Source organism: Aptenodytes patagonicus, chromosome 2, assembly GCF_965638725.1.
Source record: "Aptenodytes patagonicus chromosome 2, bAptPat1.pri.cur, whole genome shotgun sequence".
NCBI classification, from domain to species: domain Eukaryota; kingdom Metazoa; phylum Chordata; class Aves; order Sphenisciformes; family Spheniscidae; genus Aptenodytes; species Aptenodytes patagonicus.
Window position 1 is genome coordinate 102,171,119 of NC_134950.1, and position 27,984 is coordinate 102,199,102.

Here is a 27,984-nt window from a genome sequence, read left to right on the forward strand (position 1 = left end):
TCAAGCTTTATACGTGTTTCCTTTTAATTGTGCAACTCATCACTGCTCTTGCCAATGACATTAAACTTACGCTTCCACATAGAATTACTTTGGGCAGGGAGTATTTAATGCATCTGCCTAGCTTCCAGATCAGCACCCCTTCTGTAGTCCAGCACCTAACCAAGAAATTACAGCTTAGCTCAAAAACTCAGCCTGTCACGTGGCTTGTTTGGAGTCTTAAGCTTGTTAATTCTCTAACAGTCTCTGGTACGATCTCTGGACATAGACAACATGTATATTTGCAAGGTGCCTAGAACAACGGGGGTTTGTTCCACAGGGCAAAGGAATTATTAAAAACCCCAACCAAAACCAGTTATCGTATTTTTTTGTTTAGTACAGTAATTTAGGCCAAGCTGTGAAGACGACGTAGGGTACCTTAATACTACAAATATATAAAAACTGAAATCTTGCCATTTTGGCATTTCTTTTGTTGGCTTTAAAACAAGAAACACTACTGTAGTACAGGATAGTATCAGTTCATGCACAAGCAAATGAACAAGCCAACAACCCAGTAACTTCAGCCTGAAACAGATTTTTTTTTTTTTACTTTTATTTTGATATTCTGCCAAATTCATTATATTCTAGAACATGAGGGCTAGAAGTCAAGTTAACTTCAAGACCATACAAAAAAAAAAAAAAAAAAATCAGTGAAAGCATTGGGGTTTTTTATATGCAAGTCTTGAAGTTCACATTCTTACGATATTTTCGAAAAAAACACAAGGATAACAGTTTTGTTTTTTTTTTTTTTTCCAGGCAGGAACATTATCTGGAATGGGCAAAAAAGCCATCTTATAGCTTTCTGGCTAGTAAGAAAACACAAGAGATGCGGGCAGCAGCTTTCTAGAGTCTGGTCTGACAAGAGGTTCATCTGCATACTTCAGTTCTCAGATAAGAAGAATTCTATGACAACTTCTGAAAGAGGCTAGAGAAATCTAGTTTTGACTCAAATTAAAAATAAATAGATGTAGAATCCCACTGAATTCACCTGGAGATGGGTTAAACTGAGACAGAATCAAGTTTAACTGGTTAGGGGTGCTTCTCTGGTTCATCTCTTCTCTACAAGTGGGTTAGCACCATGGTGCACCCAATAGGTGCAGCTCCCACCTGCACACTCGAGGCATATGGGACCAAGATCTGCATGCATAGCATCACCTCCTTCCTTTAAAAGGAAATGGAGGCATGCAGGCACAAAAGGAGGTGCTGCGCGCTCCAGTGGCTCTACCAGCCTGAACTATTAACACTGCACAGTGCACCTGCACAGTGCAAATACAGTTACTGAAAGATGAACCGATGCAGAACTTTTTTCCTGAAGAAACCTATCTTTGCTCAGGCAAGTAAGAAATACAGCGGAATCTATGATCAAGTGCAACCTCTAAGATTTGGGACTTGATACCAGAGGCTACAGCAGTCAGAGATATATTTTAACACAAGTATATGACAGTTCATTTATTAGACCACTGATCTCAAACTTTGAGCTAATTAATCCTATCAACCTGCAAGATTTCCTATGGGCCACAAAACTTCATAATATGAATATCTAAACTGGATGCTATTTTTTTTTTTCCCTCCTTTCCATGAACCACAGCCTTGAAATCCCAGTGTTCAGAGCTGTCTCTATCAAAACAAGTCCTCTTATAAAGTACAAATATGCTAATACACAAATCCAGTTATGGGAAAATTAACTACTGGGATTACAATCTTGCCTGGATTATCCAGCTTTCGGGAGGAAGGAGTCACAAAGCTGATCACTCAAAAACATTAGGGAGCTCAACAATCAGACTACGAATGACTTGAAAGACCTGAAATGACCACACCATCTGAGGAGAACATGCTTTATGCCTCTTCCGTGCACAGGACCACAGAGCATTGAAAACACACGTTAATCACTAGCATTAGTCAGAAGTAATTTCTGATGCAGAACTGAAATTTTGTTTTAAGTAACAAACAATCCTCACAAAAGGCTCTTCCAGGGGATAAAAAAAGAACACTATGGCTTAGATGTAAAAGCATTCCTCCTGAACAGTGCACCGGGCACCTTAAAACTTGCATTCCTTCTAAACTGAGGCACTAGCACTCAGATGACTCAATCCCTGTAAAAATGAGAAGTCTGCTTCTGTGAAGCCACTTGAGCATCATGGTACAAAATGCAAAAACACTCCACATAACAACAGCCCAAGGTCTCATGTGTTCTCAAATTACTTACGCTCTCAAATATATGGAAAATAGTTTACCTGCATATTTTGTGGTGTTTGATTCATCCATGGACCAGAAGCAGTGATCAAAGGCAAACACCTGTAGAAGAACATAAAAAGACAAATTAGGAACTCTGGCTACAAGACATTTTTCTTAAAGCAGTACAAATCCATGACTGTTTCATTGCAGTTAGGCTCTACGGTTTCTATGGATCCTAAATCAGAACTGTAAAAAGGCTTCATCAGCAGGAATACTTTCAGGAAATCTTGAGAGTTGCAGAACTGCAATACTTCTTTTCTATCTGTATTATACACAATACAAAAATACTGCTTATTGTATCCCTTAACACAGACTTCAAAACACAGCCAAAACCTAATAATTAGTTCCACTCTTCTCCAGGCACTAATGCTGACAAAAGTTTCTGCTAACAGTAATGAAACAGCGCCGAAAGGACTCAATATACAGAACTTGGCAAGATGGCTATTTAGCAGACATCAATACAAGACACAGTTTTACCACAGGCTGGGACTTCTAATGCTCAAAGGAGAGCATTACTACTTACAAGCCTTAAGGAGCAAATAAATAGTATCAGATTACCTGCCTAAACTAAGAGTACAGTACTGGATCTCAGTAGAGGAAGCGCAAAAATTACAAATAGAAAATGTAGCTCTATTAGACAAACAAGCTATCAGAGTCTGCTCTAATGAAAAGACTTAATACCACTTCAGTCAAGAGTTCCAGCTCAGTAGAAATCAAATTAGATTCAAAATTGTGCTCAGTGGGCTTGTGGACCTGGAACAGTGCCCTGTAAAACCACTTAACGCATTGGGATTTGATCCAAATTATTATTTCTGCACATCTGAGAACATCATGGTATAGACATTTAACACTGGTGTTTTGACAGCTTTATATTGCCACAAACACACCTTAAGCTGCAGTGTATCTTCCACATTTTACCATGGTAAACTGACTGTAGATGAATTAATGATACAGATTCGATTTATTTTTTTCTTTTGGGATCCCAAGAGGTAGGGAAAAAACCCAAACAACCTTCTTTATTAAAACTTTGCCTGGGCCAAGATTTTCTTTGCCTGGTCTTCCAACAGCTGACCTCCTTAGTGAGACAAACCATGCAGGTCAATGTAAAGCAAAAGCCACAGGCTCTATTAGCAGAAATGGCAAATTCCCCGTGAGACAAACCCTGAAGTGAGGAAGAAGATGGATCATTTCCTTTTGGCTTTTGGGGATGCAGAACATCTTGGATTCCCTGCTATTGCAGAATTACTATGCAATCTAATCTACAGATATATTGTAACCTAACTCTTCCCAAAATTTCTGCCAATATTTCAGAAGGATAAAAACCAGGCAGCACAGTAACCTCACCTCCTTCCCTTTCCCCCAACTTAATGCAAAACACATCAAACGGCCTGAGAGAAGACTTGATACTGAGACAACACTTAGTCCACAAGAGCGAAATGAGTTCTGGAATTCCCTTCTGAAGAGAAAACAAACAAACAAAAAACCCCATAATAATAACCTAACAGGGAGGTCTGAGTCACTTACTGCAGCACAAATAGAAAGAGACGACTTCATGCGTCAGGACCTTCCCTGCTGTGACTGAGTCACAGGCATAGTTTTGCCACTGAACTGCAAGCAATATGCAGCAGTTACTTCACCTTATCTTCAGACCTCCACGTACGTAGGGGGCATTTTAAATTACTTCTGTGCATTTGTTCATCGTGCTTCAAATCTAAGCATAACGAACTCTGTCATCAATAAGAACGTTCTAGCCCTTTTCCTAACTTTTACAGCCCAAGAAATAGTGTTTTCTCTTCTCACATTCCACTTCTACGGAAGTTTTCCTCATGGGACTTGGTAACAATACCTAATCTCTCTACAGTCAAACGGCAAGCAGTTCAATTACAAAAGAAAACCCAATTGTAAGGATCCAAATCTACCAAATGCCAATTCCTTCCCCTTGAAACTAAGTATTTTCTGCAGTGGATCACACAGCCCAGTTCAGAAAGGTTACCCAGCTACACATGCTCATCTGTAATGACTTAAAATGTCAATACAGCAGTACTGTAGACCAATTTAATCTATTGTCCTACACATTTTCCCCTTGGTTAACATGGAAAATCATGACAGGATTATTCAATGACTCATAATTTAAACACTGATCTTGCAAAGAAACTTTAAAAATTAAAATATGTGCTTGCAGCCAAGTGTTTCTTGCAGAAAAGCAGTTTTTATTTGGATTTTTTTTTAAAACGTAGGAATTGGTCAAACTGATTTTTAAAAGCTGCAAAATGATTATGCAATAGGAAGAGAAAAATTCTGTCTCAAGATAAAACAAATGCAAATATAGCATTTTAGTATGTTTTTATACTAAACATAAAAAGCCAAGACACAGACTTAGGCTATTTATAAAATGTGTCCTGGAAAATTGCCAAATCCTTCTAACAGAAGTAACGAGATTACTTAAAAAAAAAAAAGTGGCAAAAAAAAAAGTGGAACTGCTGGGGCATGCACTATCTGCAAAACACATACAGCAGCTGCAGTAAAATTCCCTTTTCCATTAAAACAGGCAGGCAAAACTTTAAAAATTACTTTGATCGGTGATGACAAAACACCAACCTTGAACATTCCCAGCAACGATAATTTAAGGAAGCACCCAACCAAAGCAATTTTCAGGACAACTCAGACCTTTGGGAAAACAGATTTTAAATGCAAGAATTAACAGAGTAAGAAATAAGGCATACAAGAGCAAGAAACTTGGTCCCAATCAGTGAGGCTCTTCCGCAGGTACATAACAAAGGCATTTTATGGGAAATGCCTGTAGGACAGCATCCTACCTGAAAAGTGACCATTGCGATCATCCTTTCTACACAAAGATGACTCGCTAGTTTATATTTTCCTGACCTCCAGTGCAGGAACTGCAGGACATACAGTCCCAAGAAGAGCACGCAACCATACTTGGGGTCAAGATACAGAACCTACGCTATGATGAAGAAAAAACCCTCTAAGTATCATCTAAGGTGCTCCCTTCCTTCTCCCATCTTCACTGATTATTCTTCCTTGAAAACAAAAATGGTGGGAATTACTTTTTCTTTTGATAGAAGTATGCAGAATAATAATTTTTTCTTATTCATTTTTTCTCCCCAAGATCCATTTCCTTGAAGAAGGTATTAAACCTCCTGTCAATATGACTATCAAAGCTATCAGAAGTTCTGTTAATGCTAAAGTCTCAGACTCAATGGCCAATACTCAAACTGGGCATTACTGGGCACTGAAAATGCCTTTTTAGGTTTTTAAAGAACACTCAAAAGTAAAAATCTTTACCAACTTATATCAAAACTACTATTGAAATGTATTTGAACAGAGAGATCTGTGAACACACAAACAGAACTTTTTAAACTCTAAGCACCCTCTGTGAATTAGTTTTTAACTACATTTTGGAAAATCTATTCCATTTAGGTGTTTTAACATTAAAAGAAAAAAAGGCAAATATTTTTTGTTTGAAACTCAAAGTTTAAAATTGCTACCTGTATCTCCACTAAGATTTCCTGAACTTTCAATTATTCTTCTAAGCATTTTGAGTAAGTCTCTGTGACTATATGGACGAGTTTTTTCTGCTTTCCTACTGCTCTGATGTCAATTCCATAGCCACTGTACCAGGAAGCTTAACGTATTTTCAGAAGGTAAGCAAAATGGGAAAACCATGAAAGACAGGTATACACCTACTTCAAGTGTCTGCACAGGTTGGCATTCAACCACAAGCAGATCTAAGTTCACACAGGTGTTGGCCAGTTCTCACAACCAGACCCAAAATTATTCTGGGCTTTTAAATTAGAGAAGGAAATAACAAACAAGCCTTAAAACTTTCTTATTTTTGCAAGATTCTATACCTCATACTTCATCCTAGCATCTAAAAGAGAAAGCTAGATAAGCTGCCAGGAACCTGCCACACTAGGGTAGTAGCTTCTAAACCAAAAATTTTGAGTGGAACTAGGAGACCAACAGGACGGGTTTTTTCCCAGCTCTATTATTCCAGTGTTTGACATTGCACAGTATTTTCAGTCTGAGTGGTATGACAGTTGGAAAAAAGTTTGGACATCGCATTTTAGACATCTAGAAATAGTCAAGTAACAGACAGAGCTACAAGTAATGGAATACAACTCACCAGGACAGATCTTGCACAACTGGAAGTCCGTAGTAAAAATAGGTATACGAGCTTGTGTGTGTACGCATTCTGTATTCATCATAAGAATTTTAACTCACAAACATTACAGCACAGATAAAAATGGAAAGTTATGAGAAAGAATTAGCCAGGAAGTGCTACATCATGGTACTACTGTATCCAGAGTCACCATAAGCGTGCACATTACCCTGGGTAACAGAGTTACGTAGGCCATTTCTAGGTTACAGAGAATGATACTCAGAGTGTTAGTAACTATTAAGAGTTAAACAAAAGACTTGTTCTGGTAACCACAAAGTTTAAGTAAAGAAAAGATATGGGGCTTTGATTCAGATTTCTTCAACAAACACCTACAGCAGCTTAAGACAGCTGTTGGTTACTATTTTGCTAACGAGGCAGCTAGCGGTTATGGCTTCCACAGCAAAACAAACAGTGATGCAGGTCCACGCATCCACCACGTCAGTAAAAAAATCTGGAGTTTTGTCTCAAATTCAGCTGTACCTGTGGCTGAAAGTGAGATTGCAGATTTTAAACTAGAAGGGCCATTGTGCCTCACTGCTACACAGCAGTTACTTCTCACAGAATCAGAAAAGACAGCCAAGCAGTATTCACATTTTAAATAGCCAAAACAATATTCTGCAGAACTCTTTTTTATTAAAGTCCCTAATCAATGGCTTGAAGAATTAATAATTTTAAGGGTTTACGCATGCAAGTATACTTATGTGAACCACTTGCAGGTAATGAGTACCATATCCACTGTTAAGTGCTTGCCAGATTAAGCCAAATGACACAGTTTAGAAAAAAGAGTCTGATTTCCACATTCATTATCAGTTGTTTCAAACCCTAATCCTCAGTACAGACTAGACAGAGTCTGGGGCTTCCCCCATTTAGCAATGCAGTACCCAGACTGAACGTAACCCCTAACATAGACTGTCTATGCATCTATACAATATTGTAAGTGCATAGCTAACATGTTTAATAGCCATTTCCATCTGACCGATAGACGGCCAAACAACTATGTTTTGGTTTTACAGAAAAAAGTTATGCTGGACAGGTGCAGACATCGCTCACATGAATCTCAATGAAACAGTCAGTCTGACATGTAGTGTGACTTACAGGGCTACATGGTTGCCAAAAATAAAAGCAAGGGAGAACTGAGGAAGGGAAATTTTCATTCATACATCCCTATTGGAACTGCTGATGGAGATAAGTGATAAAGGAGATACATTAGGAAATGGCAAACAGTCTACACTGGTAAGCTTAGTGTAAATGGAAGCCATTAAAGAACTGAAAAAGAACAAAGTTGGTCACTGTATGGAAAACTCAAGACCTACAAAAGGCCTAAAGAAGTAAGGACAGAAAATCTGAAGGCAGCCTAGGGCACAGCTCACAAATCTCAGCTCAGAACAACCGTTCTACCTTTGTCACAAAGTTACACTAAAAGCCCAAGATCAGTAATATACTTAAAGATAACGTTTGTAGAAATAGCAAAACACCCCAATATCCTTATATAACTTTTCCTACCACAGCTTCTGAGCTACCAGGCTGAACTAGGATGACAATTCATCCACAGCTGATAATAAAGTAGCTCGTTAAAGTAAAGAAACTTCCAATATTTATGAAATTTCATTTTTAAAAAAAAATCCTAATTTGAAGAAGATCAACTACGTGTAGTACCGTAAAAACTGTATAAATCAAGAAACATCCATATCTCACATCTTTACAAACTCACAAAGCCTATTTCCACTGATGGCAAGAACCTTCTTCTGTCTCAAACTGATAAACATTTCACACATCATCTTAAGTTTCAGCATTATGGCTCAAGGATGTTAATGACCATCTAACTATACCTAACAATAACGTGGCATATATGCACAAACGTGCAGCTGTTACGTTTCTGTCGAAGAAACACAAGGCCATAATTAAGCTTCTACATAATGTCAAGAATAACTTTATCTGCCTATAATGGAACATGAATGATGTACTACAGAAAATGAAAGTTCTCATAAAAAAGTTTTTGTGAAATTACAACAACAAAAAGGAGGGGTTTTTTGCTTTTTTTAAAATTTGTAACAATGATCAAACTTTTTTGTATTAGATATAATAACTGGGACTGATAGAAGAACTTTATTAAATGCTTTCAAAAAAACTGAGAAACTAAAAGCAGGTCCAGGAAAAAATAAATCAGTACAGGATACCATTTTAAACTGCAATATCAATGTTATTCATTTTCACCTGCTGTGACCTCAAATTACATATTTTTGTTTGTTTTTTCAAATATGATTATTTAAATTCATGTTAAACTAGTTTGTTCCATTCTTCCCTGCCTATTGGGAATAATACACATCACTTACTGAGAAGATGTTTTCTTGTGACACTTAAAATTAATCAAAACAATAGATATTTAGAATTTTTTATATATATATGCACACGCACATATAAAATAGCTGTCTGAACTATATAGTAGATGGATATCCATAGAAGACAGATATATAGATCAATATCCATCCCAATTTCTATTCCCAGAAGGCCTACAGAATGCTCTGCCACACCTGCAGAAGTCACATCAGACTTGCATACACTATTTCCTGAAGATCTACAAATCAAAGAGAAGAATGTAAAAGAAAACCTCATTCAGAGCTAACCACAGCTTTCTGCTGTAAAAAGTACCATCCAACAGAAACAGAAAGGATAAAATTATCATTAAATTGCTGAAGCAAAATACCAATACAGAGTTTTGCATGTGCTGACAAGATGTAGTTCACACAGTCCTTTTACCTTATGATTGCTACCAGCCCTGTACCGATACTGTATTTGTCATCCCGGTAAGGCTCCTTCTCTATCCAATAGATACATAACACTCATTCTCCCTCCCTTCCCCTGCATTACAAACAACACAGAATCTTTTCTAGGCAAATTCTGGTGCACTTTGGCTACTTTTACACAAATTATTAATTCCTAAAGATTGTCAATTACAAACAAGAGCAGTTTGTTTCTTACTAGATGTATTTTGCCACCTTTTAAATACAATATTTTAACTTTTAAGCAGAATTATGTGCAATGAAATATTTTACACACAATACTTATTTACTCTTTCAAATGTTTTTATGAATGCATTAAAATAACGGCTTGTCCTGGTCACAGCTTTAACAAGTCATGTGCCTTGCCTGCATGTCAGCTGGATTAAAATGTATTCTTCTGGAATTATGAAGTCTTTAACTTAGAAGTATGAGGAATAGATTTTTTTAAAATGTATTTTCCTTTATTAAAGCTGTATTGATCACATACTACGGGAACACGCCCAATATTTCTGCATTGCTCAATATTTTCAAGCAGGTACAAATGCAAAAAGAGACAAAATACTTACCTTAGGTGGTTTTCTAGATGATTGGCAAAAAATTATCAGCAACGATGACGAGAAGTACGAATACATCATTCACATAAAGGGAAGGGAACAAAGAAAAAGAAAAGAAACAAAGTCAGTGTACATCATTACAATAGTCTGAACTTTTTTGTAATCCACAATGTATTTAAGAATAATCAGATCAGAAGATATTTATATGATACACCATAGATTTTTTTAACAAGTAATTACTTAACTAGTAATACTGTCCCACGTTAAAAAGAAAGGAAAATGCCAGATTCCTTATAGGTATAAAAATCTAACAGCACTGAGTTCCAGAAGGAAGACAAGCATCCGTTTTCTTTGTTGTGGAAGTCAAAACACAGCCCATCTTGTGGCACACAAACTGAGCCTGCAAACTGGCAGACCAAGGTGCCAGGGTGAAGCCCCACTGACTTCAGCAGTGCTAATATGCAAGACCAAGGTCAGAGTCACACAATTGTTTCTTGTAGAGATTATAGAAGTGTGAAGAAAAATAAACCTCTGTTTTCCCTAGCCACAGAAAGCCTACACAGAGCATAGTAAGCCAACGCAAAACCACCATTACCCTTCACACACAACTCCGAGTGCTGTCACAAATAAAGTAGAGACAACAAACCCCCAAACTAAAGACACCAGCTCAGAGTACTTCAACTTGTCCTTAAATGCTGTTATGCTTATGCTGGCAGCCATATGGCCACACAGTAAATTAAATCAGTTTGGGGTATTTTGGTGGGATTGGTTTCAAGTGAGATCTCTGTCCTGTCTCGCTGTGCAGCCCCTGTGCTCACTAATACCAATGCAAGAGAGGAGGTGAAAATATGGTGCAGAATTAGACTGACTTAGGCTGTTCATGAAAACTACAACCTTAGGCATATGTTTAAATTATGTATTGAAATAAGCCTGAAATGATACACAGAAGAAATTTTCACTTGCTCTTCACATGAAGAAAAATAGCATATAAATGTGGATGAAGAAAAAAACCACACAACCAGAAAGGTCTACAGACAAAACAGCACAAGTAGGGAACATAGTAAGGTTTATAAAATAAGGATATGGATGAAGGCTCTCTATCTACCCAGCAAAAGACACACTACACAAAATTCAAAGGTATCAAGAGGCTACAGTCTCAGTGCAGAAACACATGGGACCGAGCCGTGTTTTCATCCAGACTACATATACTAACTCCAACAAGTCAGAGGGGCAGGGGGGAAATAACACTGAGCAGTTTTCTTAGCAACCGACAATACGATGGCTCAGAAAAAAAAGCTGAAGAGAAGCAAATCCACAAACACATATTACGCAATCTTTTCTGCCTACTCTCAGCTCGTACCTTAGATGACATGTCTGCCTAAACCAGAAGTTACATAGCTGGCACACGGTACTGGTATAATGCAAACATACTTTGCGTCTGAGCCAAACCACTCATTGCAGCCTTACCCTTTCATTAACGGTGGCTACACAGGCTCAGCTCATAGCTAACTCACGTCCAGGTGGCTCAGAACCTGTGCAAAATGCACTCTTATCTAACTGAAAAATACATTTAGCTATACTTTGAATATTTTTTACTTTAATCAATTTTCGGATGTGATGAAAGTCCAATGTTATCAGCTTGTCTAGCCAGAGTTCCAGCACCAGCTCTAAACTTCCAATTCCTACTTGGAAGAGAAGTTCCTATTGAAGGAAGTCATCCAAGGTTTTTTGGAAAGCTTTTAAGTACACTCATATCTTGAAAAATAATTCCAGAATACATCAGCTTTCCTAGGGAATTCCTGATAGACTGCTGTACAGGTTCAGCAGAAGACCTAAACAGTTTAATTGAAGTAAACACCAACAGAAAGTTTATCAACTTTTTTTCTGAGATCATTCTTCTAAGCCACATTTGGAAAAGGTACAGAACATCACTGAAGTAAACAAATGATTTGACACAGGTTTTAAGACATTTACTTAAGCAATGCAAGGCACTACCTTTTAGGAAGTTTCCTCCGATGCCCATTTTAAGAAAAGCATAATAGCGACTTTTTAAACCATTGGTGGACAGCAGAGCTTCCCAGTTGGACACAAGATGTTCATCACTGATCTCCTGGATTTCAAAGGACCAGGAGCTGCAGCTTCCTACCATATGTCACATCCTACTGCTCCAAACTCTTCGGCTATTAAGACCAAACTAGCAACTCCACAAGTCACCTGCTAGCATCACCAGCAGCGACACAATCAAGAGTCTCTGGAATAAGTCAGCTATATTGTCTCACAGGACAGATTTTTTTTTTTTTTTTTTTTTAAGCTATTTGGAAATTCCAGGTAACCAACTCACTGTAACCATTATCCTGGCAGTGATTCAGATGGAGACACTCCAAAATACTTTCTTCAATCAAAGGACTCAGAATAATAAAGAACGAACTGTTTCCAGTTTACCAGAAATCACATCTGTAGCAGCTTAAAGATGAGCTATAAAACCTGCATTAGCCTCAATCAATTTTTCACATCAGTTTTTTGGTTTGCTTTTTTTTTTTTAATATGCGCTTCATGGTTTCTTTCCTTTCCCAGAAACCAGCAGCTTTCGGCTTCATAAATAATTGGATTTGTCTCAATTTTCACCAAACACTGACCATACAAACGTGGTGATTCAGTGTCACACCTGGGGCAGGGGGGGAGCAGTGACAGAGAGCAGATGACAGAGATAAAACAATTAAGGATTTTTATTTCCCAGAATTTTTAATTCCATGTCTAATCATCCATGGTGTCAATGACAACATGCAGGTATACCTTTTGAATGACAACAAAACCTCCTCTAAAGTGGACAGCTAGTACACTTCAGGAAATTATCACTGAGTTACGTCACCGTGTGATGCATCTGCACAACAGCGGATTTTGGTTTAACCTGACAAAGGGCATCTTCCATCTGCACACTCAGATGGAAGACTGACTTTTCTCACATGCCTAGAACTCAAAACCAAAGTACATACCGCCAAGAGCCTGAAAAATATTCTCACAGGTCAGAGGAAAAGTATGAATTTCAATGACCACAAAGCCCACTGAGCTTCTGAACTTTCTCCTGCCTTTGTCCTTAAACCACCACGACTTTAGTAAAACATCACTAGAATGATTTTCTGAGCAGTATGTCTGCTGAGGTCTACTCCTAGAATCTACTCAGGCTTTATCTTTCACAACAGTATTAAGCCTCTCCTGTCCTCCTTGGCTAACACACACCAAGACTGCAGAGTGCGTAGCTATCTCAAATTTTTATCTAGATGGAGAAAACCAATTTCTAGAAAGCTTTGTGCTAATGCAAACATGGTTTTTTCCTGTTGTCTCTTGCTAAAACTAAACCCATAATGGTTCTCACATTTGCTAAGAGAATTAATTCACAAAATGTCAGTTCTAATATTCTACACTAGTACATGAATGAGAAGTCTTCCTGACTGCATCCACATTTTCCCTCTACCATCTACCCACTGCCTGTGACAGCCCACTATGAAAGGAGTGCGCTTTGCTAGTAGTTTAACAACAGCAAAGGTTGTTTAATCTTTTTTTTTTTTTAACTGCCTACACTATTTCACAGGACTCTCCCTTTGTCATATAAAAAGTTTATATAAACTGGCATTACATATTCTGAGTGGAAAACTAGTCCCATGCAATAGGAAGCAACAGAAGACACTCTTGCACTACGAGCATCCAGAAGTACACGATACTGTCATCTTAAAGACTTAATCATTTTCAGAACTACACCTGTTTTTTGTCCCTTAGCAAGCGTTGTCAACATTCCCAACCAAATGTCACTTCTACCAGAGGAAAAACATTTTATACATCAAAAAAACTTGAAAGAATTGTTTTTTCTCCCCATTTCATATAATGGGGTTTCACCACCCCACCCACCCCCAGTCAAAAATGTCACCTTCAGTAGGGACAAGGTACGTTTTGAAAATGAGAACACAGGTGTAAAACCAGGTACTCCACATTGAAGGAGATAGAGGAACACAGCATCTTTGAAAAACAGGTCTTAGATTCTTTGGAACAACACCCACACAGCCCAATTCATCTCCAATTTGGCTGTGCTAAGAAGCCAAGTAGGTCACAATTGTACTATAATTATTTCACATTTTGGAAAGTATTTGATGGATTCTTTTCCTTTCTCACAATTAGTTAATGAAGATGAAGCAATCATAATCAGCTATGTTAAGTAACCACACATAGTATCTATCACAGATGATGAATGAACCACATGGCATTGCAGCTTGCTCTTCTAAGCTGACTACGCCAGAAATCATCATCTAAGACACTGAGTCTGAAATACCTTTTTGCTCTCGTCACATGTGCAACCACAGTAAATTCATGGTACTCACTGTTCTCCCAAACATACAATTAAGTGTTTACAGGTAGTGGCTACATAGTCATCAATGTACTCATCAGGATCACTGGTCGAAAGAATTATTACAAACAACTACCAACATACTAGAAAAGGGAGAGAAGTCTTCAGGTTTTTATATGCTAAATTGAAAAAACAGTCTTCCTTCTTTCCTCTGTAAGATCATCCTGATAGATAAAAATAATATTTTTTTACATTTATTTTTGAGCTCTCTCTAACAGCATTTGGTAGCCACAGTTTCCAAAATTTGGTTTCCACATATTCCTCACGTGCAGTTTATTCTGTTGAGAATTCTGCAGTACTAGAAAATTAATGACTTCTTTGTACAAGCCTACAGCCTGTTCCCAGTTACATCAAGTCACAACAGGTTATCAAACTTGTTATGCTTCTATGCATATGCAAGGATGTAGCTTTGCACTCCTCCCCTCTTCAATTTCAGCATGATCTCTTCTCTCACCACTGTTCCAGCATCTCTGGAATCTAGAGACCAGCTGTTCAAAACAAGTATTATAGTATTTTTTTAGTGTGTTTTTAATTTTGTTTTGTTTTTTAAATCAGGCTGCCTTACAACTCAGGCTGAAATATCACCAGCAGTGTGTGTTTGCCTCACTCAAAGGCAGAGTGCAAGGGAACAAACCAGTGGCAGGACCATCATAACGAGTACGCCTTGCTTTACTCCATCGAAGTAACTGCATTGTTTGTTTATCCATGTATATAAGGCTTTCAGAGTGGCTGCAGTAGAGACAGCAGACATTCAGCACTCCTAACTGCAAACAATGTAAATTATGTAGAAGCAAAGAGATGACGTTTCTCCTATCCTTCACAGTAAGATCTAGGACCCTTCGTTGTCTCACGGTTTATTACTGCAGGCTGTTACTTGCAGGCTTGACACCAAGCATCTTAAAAAGCATGCCTATATATTATTAATGGACACTGTACTACTTAACAAAAGCACCTATCTAGAAAACGATGGCAGTTTGCCACACTAAGAGTTTCAGATGATCATGTACTGCAAACTACTGGCAGTACACCATTTTCTCTGCAAAGAACACAGAAAACAGACATTTGCCCATTTCTCCCTTCCATTTTCTAAACACAGAAGATGATCAAAGGAAATGGCAGCGGCAATGCCCTGAAGGGGAACAGTGTCCTACCTTTGTGCTTGGCTGGGGCACCTCCTGCAGAGCTCACTAATGAAGTTGGCATCACAATTTGATACTATGATTGCTGGAAGAGTTACTTTACATACTGTATGAGCACACATACATACACAAATATAGATAATTAGTTATTTTATATTCTTGCATAAGGTGGGCAGCACATGCCCTGGATCTGTTTAATCCTCCTACCCAGCAAAAGTCTGTTCTATAGACAAAATAATCCTTTGAAGAACAGCAAAAGAAAAACATTTTAACAAGTAAAGCAATTTGAGCAAGTGCCTGCATAATAAGGTAGTAGCTCATCATAATCAGAAACACTACCAGAAACAGATGCATACTGTAAAAATACGTTGCTCTCTCACACTTTATGGAAACACTATGTCAAGAAGCTGTGCTACTCACTGCAAACCTAACGTGCAAAGAGAGAAAAGTCAAGAGACTGAAATCAGAATGACAAACACTGTAAACAAAATAGACATTACAGTAGCAGAGTGACTTCCATGACACAAAAGAAACCTAGAAAATGCCTGGATATTTCACCATAACAGGTTTCCATTCCAAGAACTTAAGCTCATTCACTACAACAGTGATGAACTATAAAAAAAAAAAGGCACCACAGGTTCTGAAACCAACACAAGCTCAGTAAAATAAGTGAAAGACATTATATTCTGACATTTACAAGATGCAAAACAGAAAATGACAACTGCCCTGGAACACCACTAGTCCCTAACTTACTTTCACTCCCAAGTTCTGACTATTTTTAGCAATTTGTTGACATGAAGTTCAAGTGGTTCTAATCTTTACACAGAAGCCTTGGTATTCATGTAAAAACAACTTCTACTGACAGCCTGAAAAAGGGCTGGTACCTGTCCTACATGCAACAGCATGCCACTTTGCAAACAGCAATTGGCTTAGGAGAACAGTCACCACCCATAAGCAGAAAGATTAATCTATCACTTTGCTAGAAAGTTCACTAAAAAAAAAGTTGTCTACCCTCTCACATAAAATAAGCTTTTAAGAAAAAGTTATCCCATTTTAGCTGATTTGTTTAGTTTCACCAAAAAGGCAAAAACTGACTAAAATTGTCATTCTGCTCTGTGATAAAAGAGCTCTAACTCAATCCCAACTGCTGAGACTGTGTCCAGAACCTACGTTAAATCATCTGTTTTCCACAAGTCTTTAATCATACTCACTCAAAGCTTATCTAAGACTCTAGTTATTGTAATAAAAACCTGCTACACCTATCAGAAGTACAGCATAACCACAATCACAAATATATTAAGCTTGTTCTTATTAACATCCAACTAGCCTCATAACAAAATGGCAAAGGAATGCAATTCTACCTAATGATTCCTACTAGTGGCAGTTACTTCACAAAGTAATTGACCCTTTTAAAACTGGTTCTTTTTCCCTCCTTTTCAGTAAAACTGAACACAAAAGAATCTTAACAAGGAGATTTTTACTAACCAGTCAGGTTCAGAGGGATGAGGAAAAGAGGGAGGGGAAAAAGAATACAATCTCAGAACCCAAGATCTGTTAGCTCTGAAGACTAGTCTCAAATGAATGACTCTTAGCCTGAATGCAATGAAACTGCTGTCAGGGCAAACAGTGTATTTCTGGAAAGTATGTGGAAACATATGCTAGCAGTGTTAGTAAAATTACCATGGCATTTATTAGGCACCCATTATTCTTGTTCTGTTGCATTTATTACTAGCGCTCTCAAGGAGAAAAACACCCCAAGCATTAACTGGCATTTCAACTCTGTGCACAAACTCTATTGCGACTCTCACACCCAACCAACCAGTCACTTGGGTTAGCTACTCCCAGCTATTAACTACCTCTTAAGTCTCCAACGTCAATGGAAAACATTCCCTTTCAAAACTACCGCTCCTTAGAAATTCCTTCAGAAATGCTGCCTGTAAGAACCATCAAAACACTAGGCTGCACTGAAGATATACCCCTTCTGCAGGCAGTGCTCCAAGCTATCTGAAAAATACACTCCTATTTATCACTCTATACAGTATTTATTGCAAGAGATCACCTTCAAAGGCACGTGAAGAAAGTTTGCTAAGCAATGTAGCATTTCATAAATTAAATTCCACTTTGTTAGTTTGCCTGTTCAAAACTCAAGCATTACAATTTGCTACAAAGAGATGAACGGCGATTAGCAGCTTCATTGACGAGGATCAAGACAGAAGATCTCTAGTCAGTGGAAGGACTATGTACTGGAAAGAACTAAACCATAGGTGTTAACTGAGTAACTGGATCTGAACCTTGGTTGTAACACGTTACTGTCCTCAGTAAATGGAAAAAAGAAAAAAAAAAAATCACTATTTTGTGCTGGGGAACACATAGGTAGGCATATCCTTTCTTAGTCAATCAGGATAATGACACAGTTGAGAAGTTTCTGAAGATACAAGTGCAACAGTCCTGACCATGTATTCAGGCTGGACAACGGACAAGAACTCCCAAGTCTCACTGTCACATTCCTTTATCACAACAGGGAAAATTATCATTCAAATTTCATTTACTTTATGTTACTAATGAGATTTCAAGAGACATGCTAATTGGGCTTGACACTTCATCCTTTCACACAGCTCTGCAAATGTATGTTAGCATTCTTTAAATGTAACTGTAGTATGAAGAAGTCTGAGACTCAGCAAAATTCACAAATTACTATTTTCGTTTCATCCTAGCATGCATTTTTAGTGACATGAATATTAAATTAACTGATCAGAAATAAAATACTGTTCAGTAATTTGTATTTGAAATTAAAACTTTCCCCAGGTTTGATGACAATACACATTAGCATAGCAATTTCCATCACTTCACTGAAAAGATTTTTCAGAAGAAAGTCTATGGCAGCTGGCTGCAACACCAGCTGTTTTGGTGACTTTGAGATTACATTACTTGCCTTAACAGACAGCGTTAACAACTGCTACTATTTGCCCGAAGCGGATGCTATGCAGAGAAAGATGATGATGGTTCATGGGATAAAAAAGGTTTTCTGCGTGGAACTATATACCAAGAATGTAAACTCACATCAACTCTATATAAAGAGACAAAGTGAATAAGGTCTCCTGAGTAGTTGCAGGACCAACACCTGAAAGTACTGAGGAGACTTTATTCTTGTATAGCACTCATACAAGTGAGATTTCTAGAGATCTCTTCACTGATCTAGAAGCTTAGGCAGCATTCTAGTTAGCTCTAGTAACCTAGCATGCCACAAAATGAACCACAAAAGTTACCCAAAGGCTAGAAAAATTCTTCACAGTGTATGCTCCAAGTTTATCAGTTAACAAAAAGAGAACAACTGCCAAGGCAGCTAACAACCTTCACAAAGAGAAGACATCAAGCACTAAGTTACTGAATCTAGCAGGGAAAGGTACAACCTGAACTCATTTCTAGGAGCTGAGGACAGATAATTGCCAGCAGACAGGGGTGGCATCTGCAATGGCACTCACAGATTTTCCATCTGAGGGCTTCAGACAGAGGTTAGATGCCTTTCTGGTAGACACCAGAAATGTAAATGAGTTAGTGGGCTGAATACCTTGCAAGAGAACACATCCTGTAACAACAGAGGAGGCGAGACCAACAGAATTTGACAGGCTCCCACTTCCCCAGTGAGCTGTGAATTTGTCACAATTTGTATAAACGTTACTTTACTCTGAGCCACAAACATTTCCCTCTTTCACAGCAAAGCTTGCAGGCAAGACCTCTCTAGCAGGCATTACGTACATAATAACATGCACTTGGTAGTAATGACAACCACCTCCTCGCCATTTGCCATACGGTAAGACATAAATGATAGGAGCGACAAACACTCCAGACTTCTATGCAACCACTACAACTAGCACTGTGGAAAAATAAACAAGATCCCTAAATTTTCCTGGACTGAAAAATGAAGTACACACCTGTGGTGGGTTGACCCTGGCTGGATGCCAGGTGCCCACCAAAAGCCACTCCATCACTCCCCCTCCTCAGCTGGACAGGGGAGAGAAAATATAATGAAAGGCTCATGGGTCGAGATAAGGACAGGGAGAGATCACTCACCAATTACCATCACAGGCAAAACAGACTCAACTCAGGGAAATTAATTCAATTTATTACCAATCAAATCAGAGTAGGACAATGAGAAATAAAACCAAATCTTAAAACACCCCTCCCTTTTTCCTGGGCTCAACTTCACTCCTGATTTTCTCTACCTCCTCCCCTCCAGCAGCACAAGGGGATGGGAATGGGGGTTGCAGTCAGTTCATCACACATTGTCTCTGCCGCTCCTTCCTCCTCAGGGGGAGGACTCCTCACACTCTTCCCCTGCTCCAGCATGGGGTCCCTCCCATGGGAGACAGTCCTCCACAAACTTCTCCAACATGAACCCTTCCCACGGGCTACAGTTTTTCACAAACTGCTCCAGCGTGGGTCCCTTCCATGGGGTGCAGTCCTTCAGGAACAGACTGCTCCAGCGCGGGTCCCCCACAGGGTCACAAGTCCTGCCAGCAAACCTGCTCCAGCGTCGGCGCCTCTCTCCATGGGTCCACAGGTCCTGCCAGGAGCCTGCTCCAGTGCGGGCTTCCCATGGGGTGTCACAGCCTCCTTCAGGCATCCACCTGCTCCGGCATGGGGTCCTCCACAGGCTGCAGGTAGATATCTGCTCCACCGTTAACCTCCATGAGCTGCAGGGGGACAGCCTGCCTCACCATGGTCTTCACCACAGGCTGCAGGGGAATCTCTGCTCCGGTGCCTGGAGCACCTCCTCCCCCTCCTTCTTCACTGACCTTGGTGACTGCAGAGTTGTTTCTCTCACATATTCTCACTCCTCTCTTCTGGCTCCTGTTCTGCAGGTTTTTTTTCACCTTCTTAAATATGCTATCACAGAGGCACTACCACCGACACTGATGGGCTCAGCCTTGGCCAGCGGCCGGTCTGTTTTGCAGCCAGCTGGCATTGGCTCTATCGGACACAGGGGAAGCTTCTAGCAGCTTCTCACAGAAACCACCCCTGTAGCCCCTCTGCTACCAAAACCTTGCCATGCAAACTCAATACAACACTGCTTATGTACAACAAAATAGGAAATATTTAGACCTGTAGCAACAGTAAGAGTTTAACATCTTTGCAGGGCTAGAAAAAACCATGGATCATCTTATGACTGGAATATATGACCTTAACAGATCACAGATTAAAAGACTCAAATGATATTTGAACCCAGTATCAAGCAAATTCTTTTTCTAGATCTAACTGAATTCTAAATGGTTGAATTCATGTTCTTAAGGAAGCCTGGCTTTATATGCTGGAGAATAATAGAATCAGGAAAAAATTAAAAAATTTAAAAAGTTAAAAATTAGGGATTGGCGCTTTTTTCCAATGAGGAAAGGCTCAGACAGCCTGTTCAGTCTGGAGAAGAGAAGGCTCAGGGGAATCTCATCAGCTTATATAAATACCTGAAGGGAGAGTGCAAAGACGACAGAGACAGGTTCTTTTCAGTGGTACCCGGTTACAGGGCAAGGGACACAAACTGAGATTGCCCAGAGAGGTGGTGGAGTCTCCAGCCCTGGAGATACTCAAAAGCTGTGTGGACATCATCCTGGGTAACTGGCTCTAGGTGGCCCTGCTTGAGCAGGGGGGTGGACCAGGTGAACTCCAGACATCCCTGCCAACCTCAACTGTTCTGTGAAAAATGCTAAAAGCAATTTTTTAAAGATATTGTGGCACAGAGCAGTAGCATGAACATCAGTATAACAGATGATCTGCAAGGTTTGCAATTCAGAAATTTGTAACCATTACTATCATCCCAGACTTGTGTCAACTAAAAAAAGTCAATAAAAAACACCTCTAAAAATCCTTAGATTATGTGCTCCTCCCCACACCAACCCATATGTATCTCAGTTTCATAAAAGGAAATTTTCAACATGAAATATAAAATTTGTGGCAGTCCAGCAACCTTCAGTGGGGTTTCACACCTGTTTTTTATGCCTGAAATTTCTTCATGTCTCCAAAAAGATACAGTCAGTCTGCTGTGAAGAATATTATTCATTGTGCCCATCAAGTGATGTTATCAGGCAAGGACTGGCATCCAGGTTTTCACCTATCGATTTTCAGTGAACAAGCTTGGACAGTACTACTTTGACATCACAGTAGCAATTTTTACTTTGCTCTGGCAGATAAAGGGGGATTAATTTAATCTCTATTTTCTTTAGTTCTAAGCAGATGGTCACAGTCATTACTAAGAAAGTGACAGTTCTGTACAGCTCCAGTGCAAATGAAATGCTTAAAGACAAACTCTGAAAGAAAACTCAGTAAGAGCCAGAAGGCATAGGGTACAAATTCAAATAATTCTTCACAAAAAAAAAAGTTTGCATGTGCAAGTCAGAAATAATAAATGGTTACAACAGACAAAGCTGATTTACTGCTGACTTTACATAGAGACTCAGTCTATAAAGTTAAGGGAAGACAGATAGCTTTGAAGTGCCTCAGTGGAGAGTGAGTTCACAGCTAAATGCAAGCAATTGTAGTGTATCGTTCAAACTCAGAAGAGGGGCATAATTTATAATTACTTGTTTTGCTACAATAGACTTCATTTTTACAATACACCCCAACAGTTGACCTCCGTCCCATAAAAATTGCAATTTTTTTTAAAACAAACAGCAATGCTACAGTGTAAGTCAAAAGTAAGATTCCAGATAAAGTATTGCAAGCAGTTCTCAATGTAACAAACATTGATTTCAAAGAGTAAACGTGGACACATGAATCACAGGATCACAAGCACAGCTAAAATGCAGTTTTAGCGAGCATTACAAGATAGCATAAGAGAAACAGAAGTAATCTCAGACTTCTTAGACATTGATGGTTTTTAAGAAAGTCTAGAAAGAGGTCACAGTATTATGGTGCACAAGTCATTAACGTGATCAAAGAATTAACTAAGAACTGAAATGGATTTTCAGTATTTCCTGAAAAGACAGAAACAAAAAATGAGTTATGTATGTCTATTCTTACAGCTAAAACGTGAGATCACATCTGCCAATATACATTAACTGGCTGAATAAAGCAATAAAACAGAGAGCAAGGATCTCCAGGTCATAGTCTACAACTGTCACAGGCAACAATGCCATAAAGCCTTTTGAGATGGAATCTGAACAATTCAAAGTCAGTTATGTTGTTCTACCTCATGGAAGGCTATTAATCTCCTGCTGTCCAGAAAGCTTTCCCAATTTGTGATATTGAAGAAATTTAATCTCATTTATTTGTTCTTGTACCAACATTGTCCTGTAATTTAACACTTCAATCTAACACAGCTTTCTACATATGCTCTCATGTGTTACGCTTCCCTCCTAGTTCTAAGTACACTTTCACATAGGTTCTGCACTCCTCTAGCCATCTTAACGTCAAATCAGTTTGAATTCATATTTCTTAAAACATAGTGAATCTGAAACGTAGAGAATATTCCAAAAGAGGTTCTACCAAGCGTCTTTTAGAATGGCATAGTTCCTATGTTGTATTTATACTGTATTGCTTATGAAGTAACATTTGCATTTAAACAGTTTGGAAAATATGAACTTTCTTAGAAACAAAAATATTTATGCATAGAAAGCGTAACTCTCTTTAGCATTTGCTATATTCCTACAGTACTCTTGAAGAACCATTGCCTAGGTCTTCTGTGGATTGCAAAGGGAAGAATTACGACAAATTTCAGTTTGCATTAGAGATCAGAAAGAAAGGAGGCAAGAACCATAGAAATCGCTTAATTTTTGAAAGCTGAAGAACTACTTTAGCTAGCAAATTCTTTCTGAGAACGTCTCAGAAACAGAGAAAGGAAAACTTTGAAAGCAGAGATTGTATCTTTAATTAGGCTGCAGGTGAAAGTTTTATCTCTGCAGGGGATGGGGGAGGAGGAAAAACAGGTAGGGTTTCAAGTGTGTACATTCTGTTTCAGGTCTGAGGCAGAATGAGTAAGCTTCAGACTAACAGACATAGAATCATAGGATAGTTTGGCAACAGTTGCCCTAAGAATACCTCACTGTAATTGTTCAAGAGGCAAAGCCAGTTTAGGAAGTTTCTGCTCTTCTCCAGCTTCCTGTTCCCAGCTCCACGCCACAGTCTGTCAGTCGGCTGTGCCTCTGCCAGATAAACGCGGGGCGAGGAGGGTCAGAGTGTCAGGAGGGAGAGTTAGTTTGCTTTGCCATTCTTTATTTTAAAAATTATCTTCACCTATTTAGTTTACAGAACCAGAAACCAGCTGTACCAGTGCAGGGAATGTGCACAGTAAACATCAACATGCAATTGGGAACATGAACCCGGGGAGAGAGAGGTGAAGTTGTACTGACTGCTAGGCCACTGGCATATCACAAAAGGGGCAGATCCTGCCTCTGGCAGTCATCAGACCCTTTAATCAAGCCACCTGACAAATGCAACAGACAACTCAGCAGCAGCCTAGTGCAGCTGCAGGACACGGACACTCTCACCAGCCACGGGCAGTCAGAAGCTTCAGACAGAATTAACTGGTATGTTTGAGCTTAATGGCCTTCAATGATTTTTCTTCCATATTAATTTACCTAACCATTTTTTAATCACATGGACTTTTAAAAGTGACACCATCCTGTGACAAAGTCCGCAGGTTAATTATGGGCATATCTTTGTATTTGTTCTGAACCCATCTCCTGATAATTCAAGTCCTACAGTTCCTGTAAGATAGCAGGCAGTAAATCATTCCTCCTGCTGTTCATGACAGATCTCTAACCATACCCCTTTCCCCTCCCCCAGCTGTCTTCTTCTACACCACTGACTTCTCACTTGGTTTCTCATGTAAAAAGCGGTCTGTAAGAAGTTCACCACCCTTACTGCCATTCTCTACTTCTTCCTAGTTCCACCACACCTTTTTGAGACAAGAGGGCCAGAATAAAACACAGCAGTCAAGATCACTTTGCAGAGACACAAAGCTTCCTCCCTCGTTCCCTGCTCTTTCCCAACATGCTTCCCCAGTAGGTCGTAACCGTCCCTTGATGTTTTTCACCCATTTGCTGAGCACTCAGCTGATGTTTCCCTTGAACAAACATAACTCCAAGATGATTCTCCTGAGTACAGGGAGTCCAGAAACCACCGCTGAGTACGTAAGGTCAGAAGAGCTTTGCGTTTCACAGCGAGCTTCATGCACCCTTTTATCAACCAGCCACAACCCACCTGAAGGTCCTCCCACAACTTTCTGTGGCTGACACTAACAGCAGCATAGTGCTGCCAGTATATTCTATCATACCAGTATTCACCCCTTTTCCAGTGCATTCATAAAAGAAGAAATACCAGACCAAGCAGAGATCTCTTCAGGACTCCATACGAGATATGCAGGGGTGGGGGAGAAGATTTTAGTTGAACATGTGGCTCATCCCTACTGCGTCTGTGATTTTTATTAACCAAGAGAAATCAGAAGTCACAGTCCATGGGTTGTGACTGGCTTCTTGTCCTCCAAAACACTTGAAGCACAAACATTAGTGCCTTGTTAGCTTAAAATAACTCAGTGGAACCTGTAAAATTATTTTGAGTCTTGAATCTTCCAGAAGTCTTTTTACAAAGAGGCTAAGGAAACTTGCAGAAAGAATATGTCCCTTCCAAAGGGAACAAAGAATCATTTGCGAGACCTTAGCTAAACTATCCACCCCATACCATTCACATAGGAATTGCTGAAAAGTATTGTAGAAAATAATTAAGTCTGACTCTTGAAAAAGCTATCAATACTTTTGCTAGACACTAATTTTTAAACTAAGTGTTGATAAGTTAACTGCAGAACCCCTTGATCAACTTTCTCCAATTATCTGAAATGATGCCATTACTAACACACCATTTACCATTGTTTCAGAAGAAGTTGCAGATTAAAAACCACAGCAATTTGAAAAAAGGCGATACAGAAGTCCAAAACCAAAGTGATAGTACTGAGTTGTGAAATACAGCAAAAATATCCTTCTACCTTAGGACCTGCCTGCACAATAAAATCTAAAGCTTGGGACATGAAGCAATAGTCAGTACCTTTTTTTTTTTTTAAAAAAGTATTGCAAACAGATTTGTGGCATCATCCAATTCAAAAGCTGCATCCAAGAAATAATACTCCAGGAAAAAAGCAAGGCTAGAGACAGTATTTTTGCTTCATAATCTAAAGGACTAAAAATATTTGCTTTATTCTCAGTTGTCTTCTCAACAGGTTGCAATGGAAAATTTTACAGGCATCTTAGCTTTTCTATCCCTCACATTCTAAATACTGAGGATCAAGATAAATGTAACACACAAAAGCTTCCTTCAAATACAGACAGAGCTTTCCATCTACATCACTATGCTATAAACTGAGCGGCTACATTTTCGGATTGCAATTCTGGTTCTACTTAATGTACCTTGTGTGACCTCCCACAAAAATGCATGTTTTCTGTATGTCTTACTGAAGACACCTGTACCTCCTCCTCTGTGCAACACCTGTAGCTAACTAGTCAACAGAAAAGCAGAAACACAATTATTTCACATTGAATGTATCTTTCCTAATCTAACCCCCCCTCTTTTTAGGCAATGGAATCTGCTCCTAACAGATACAACCGAAACTCAAAAGCTCACTATAACATTTCCTTTAGTTATACATCAGCTGTATAAAAATTACTGTCAAGCTAAGCCAAAAATACTGCACAAAATAAGGATACATTAAAATGGTAACCTTTTAATAGAAACCTAGCTTTTCCAAATGGCGCTTTTGTAGACTAATCTGTATCAAGATATTTAGAGTAAGTACTTTAGCTACTATGAGAACAGTAACTCTTTACCCTTGGGCAGTTAGAAATAGAGGTAATTTTTGTAGAGCACTGCAGGAAGCATCAAGAATTTTCTAAATCCTCTCTCATTCAAAAAATTCTCTGGAAGATAACATTGCATACATCAAATCAAATGCAACGCCAACTTGTCAAACTGAAGAGTCATTCTACCTCCTTTAGGGGGAGGAAGGGGGGGGGGGGGGAGGAAGGGGAGGGAAAGCCTCCTCTGTACACTGAAAAGCGTCATCAAATCCTCTCCTGACTTTGCTTTGTTACTGGGGATCCCACACTCAAATCCCCCTCTAAAATGAATTCATTCTTTATTTCAAGCATAATGAATAAATTCTTCAACCTTTTGGGCAGGGGAAGGGGAGACTAGGAGGACAAGTGGAAGAGAAAGATTATTTTTTCCTTATAGAAGAAAATGACAATCAGTGGTCATTTCTCCACGTACCATAGTGGTAGACAGCAGAAGTGGATAATGCTTGTTATCTCCAACTTTCACCTCACAGGATCTTGCTGGAGCAGCGTGAACGCTAGTGAGCAAAGGTCCCCACATATGCAGCTGAAGGTATAAAGGGCCACAGATGCACCAGCAGCCCCTCAACTGAAATCTTGACACAAGACCCCACAGTGACAGCACTGTGGACTTGTGCTCTGCACAAGCATAGCTACCACCTTTTCTATCCCCCCAGGTGTGCTACTTCAGAGGGCTACCTTTCTCTTTGTTAACAGCAGAGACAAGCAAACAGCAACCATAAAATAGTCTCTTCAAAGTCTGCATTGACAAGCAATGCCGTCACAGCAGTGTGATGCTGAGCAAACGGGAACGGAGCACCAAGATGCTGCTCTGTGCATCTGTAGTCGGGAGAAATCTTCACAAAGACAAGTGGAAAAGCCTGTGCCTAATTATGAAGAAAAAAAAAAAAATCTTTTTTCAAGTACCACATTTGCTGTTGTCCTACGACAATTTGTTCAATGTTGTCACAATACACCTCTGAGAATATCACAGGTGAAATTCTACTCATAACCGGTGGGAAAATACACCTTTTGAGTGACTGAGAATTTAGGAAGAATATTATTAGTAAATGTGCTTTTTTTTTTTTGAAGCTGCTTTTGAAGCTTTATAAAAACAACTAGAAGAGACGATAGGAGATTCCACAAAAACGTCCAACCCCTCCCTCACAGTGTTTTGTTACTGAGATTAACTTGGCAACAAAGAAAAATTCTTTAAAACAGAAAGCAAGTGATCAAGATCCAAAAGCTTACCACTAAGATTTCTCAAAATTTAAACTAAACTTAAGAAGGACCAGGTTCGTTTGCTTGCAAAACCCAGGTTTAAATGCACAAAAGTATCCTTTGCTATACATAGCTGCTCCTTCACCCCTTGCTGGGTTGTAAATTAAGCTTGTGAAATTATACTAGAGAATAAAACTGAAGGTTAGTAAACATAGAAGATACAAAATTCAGGCCTGAATACAAGACAAACACAGGGAAGCCTTACCTCACTTAACCAACCAAAGATCAACACCCTGAAGTGAAAAGTAAGCAACTCAAACCATTTTAGAAAGGAGGGCAAAAAAATAACAGGACAGGTGTAAGAGACAGAAAAATTCCATTAGGCAGCTGTCAAAAAAAAAATTAGTTTTCACCTTTTTGCTTTGACATATTTTATTACAACTACACATAAGTGCTACTCTCTTCCTGCCAGCTTGATTACTTTCTGCTCCTCCTTTTCTACTCTCCTCAAATGAAGTTGTTGGGTTTTTTTAAATCACTGTGCTAAAGAACTGGAGAGAACCTAAGCTAATAAAACTAAAGAACACTTTGAAACAAAATGCTGACAATTGCCAACATTAATTTTGGCCTGT

General features: G+C 39.0%; 1 protein-coding gene across 8 annotated transcripts in view; it reads right to left on the minus strand.

The window, feature by feature from the left end:
• KIF13A (kinesin family member 13A) overlaps nucleotides 1-27,984 on the minus strand; it is a 122,281-nt gene that overhangs the window by 66,256 nt on the left and 28,041 nt on the right. For all 8 annotated transcript variants that reach the window (XM_076330612.1, XM_076330606.1, XM_076330608.1 and 5 more), the window contains exons 3-4: nucleotides 9,798-9,810; nucleotides 2,271-2,331 (exon numbers count right to left, since the gene is read on the minus strand). In XM_076330612.1, the coding sequence (XP_076186727.1) occupies nucleotides 2,271-2,331; nucleotides 9,798-9,810 (74 nt within the window). The remainder of the gene's footprint in view (nucleotides 1-2,270; nucleotides 2,332-9,797; nucleotides 9,811-27,984) is intronic.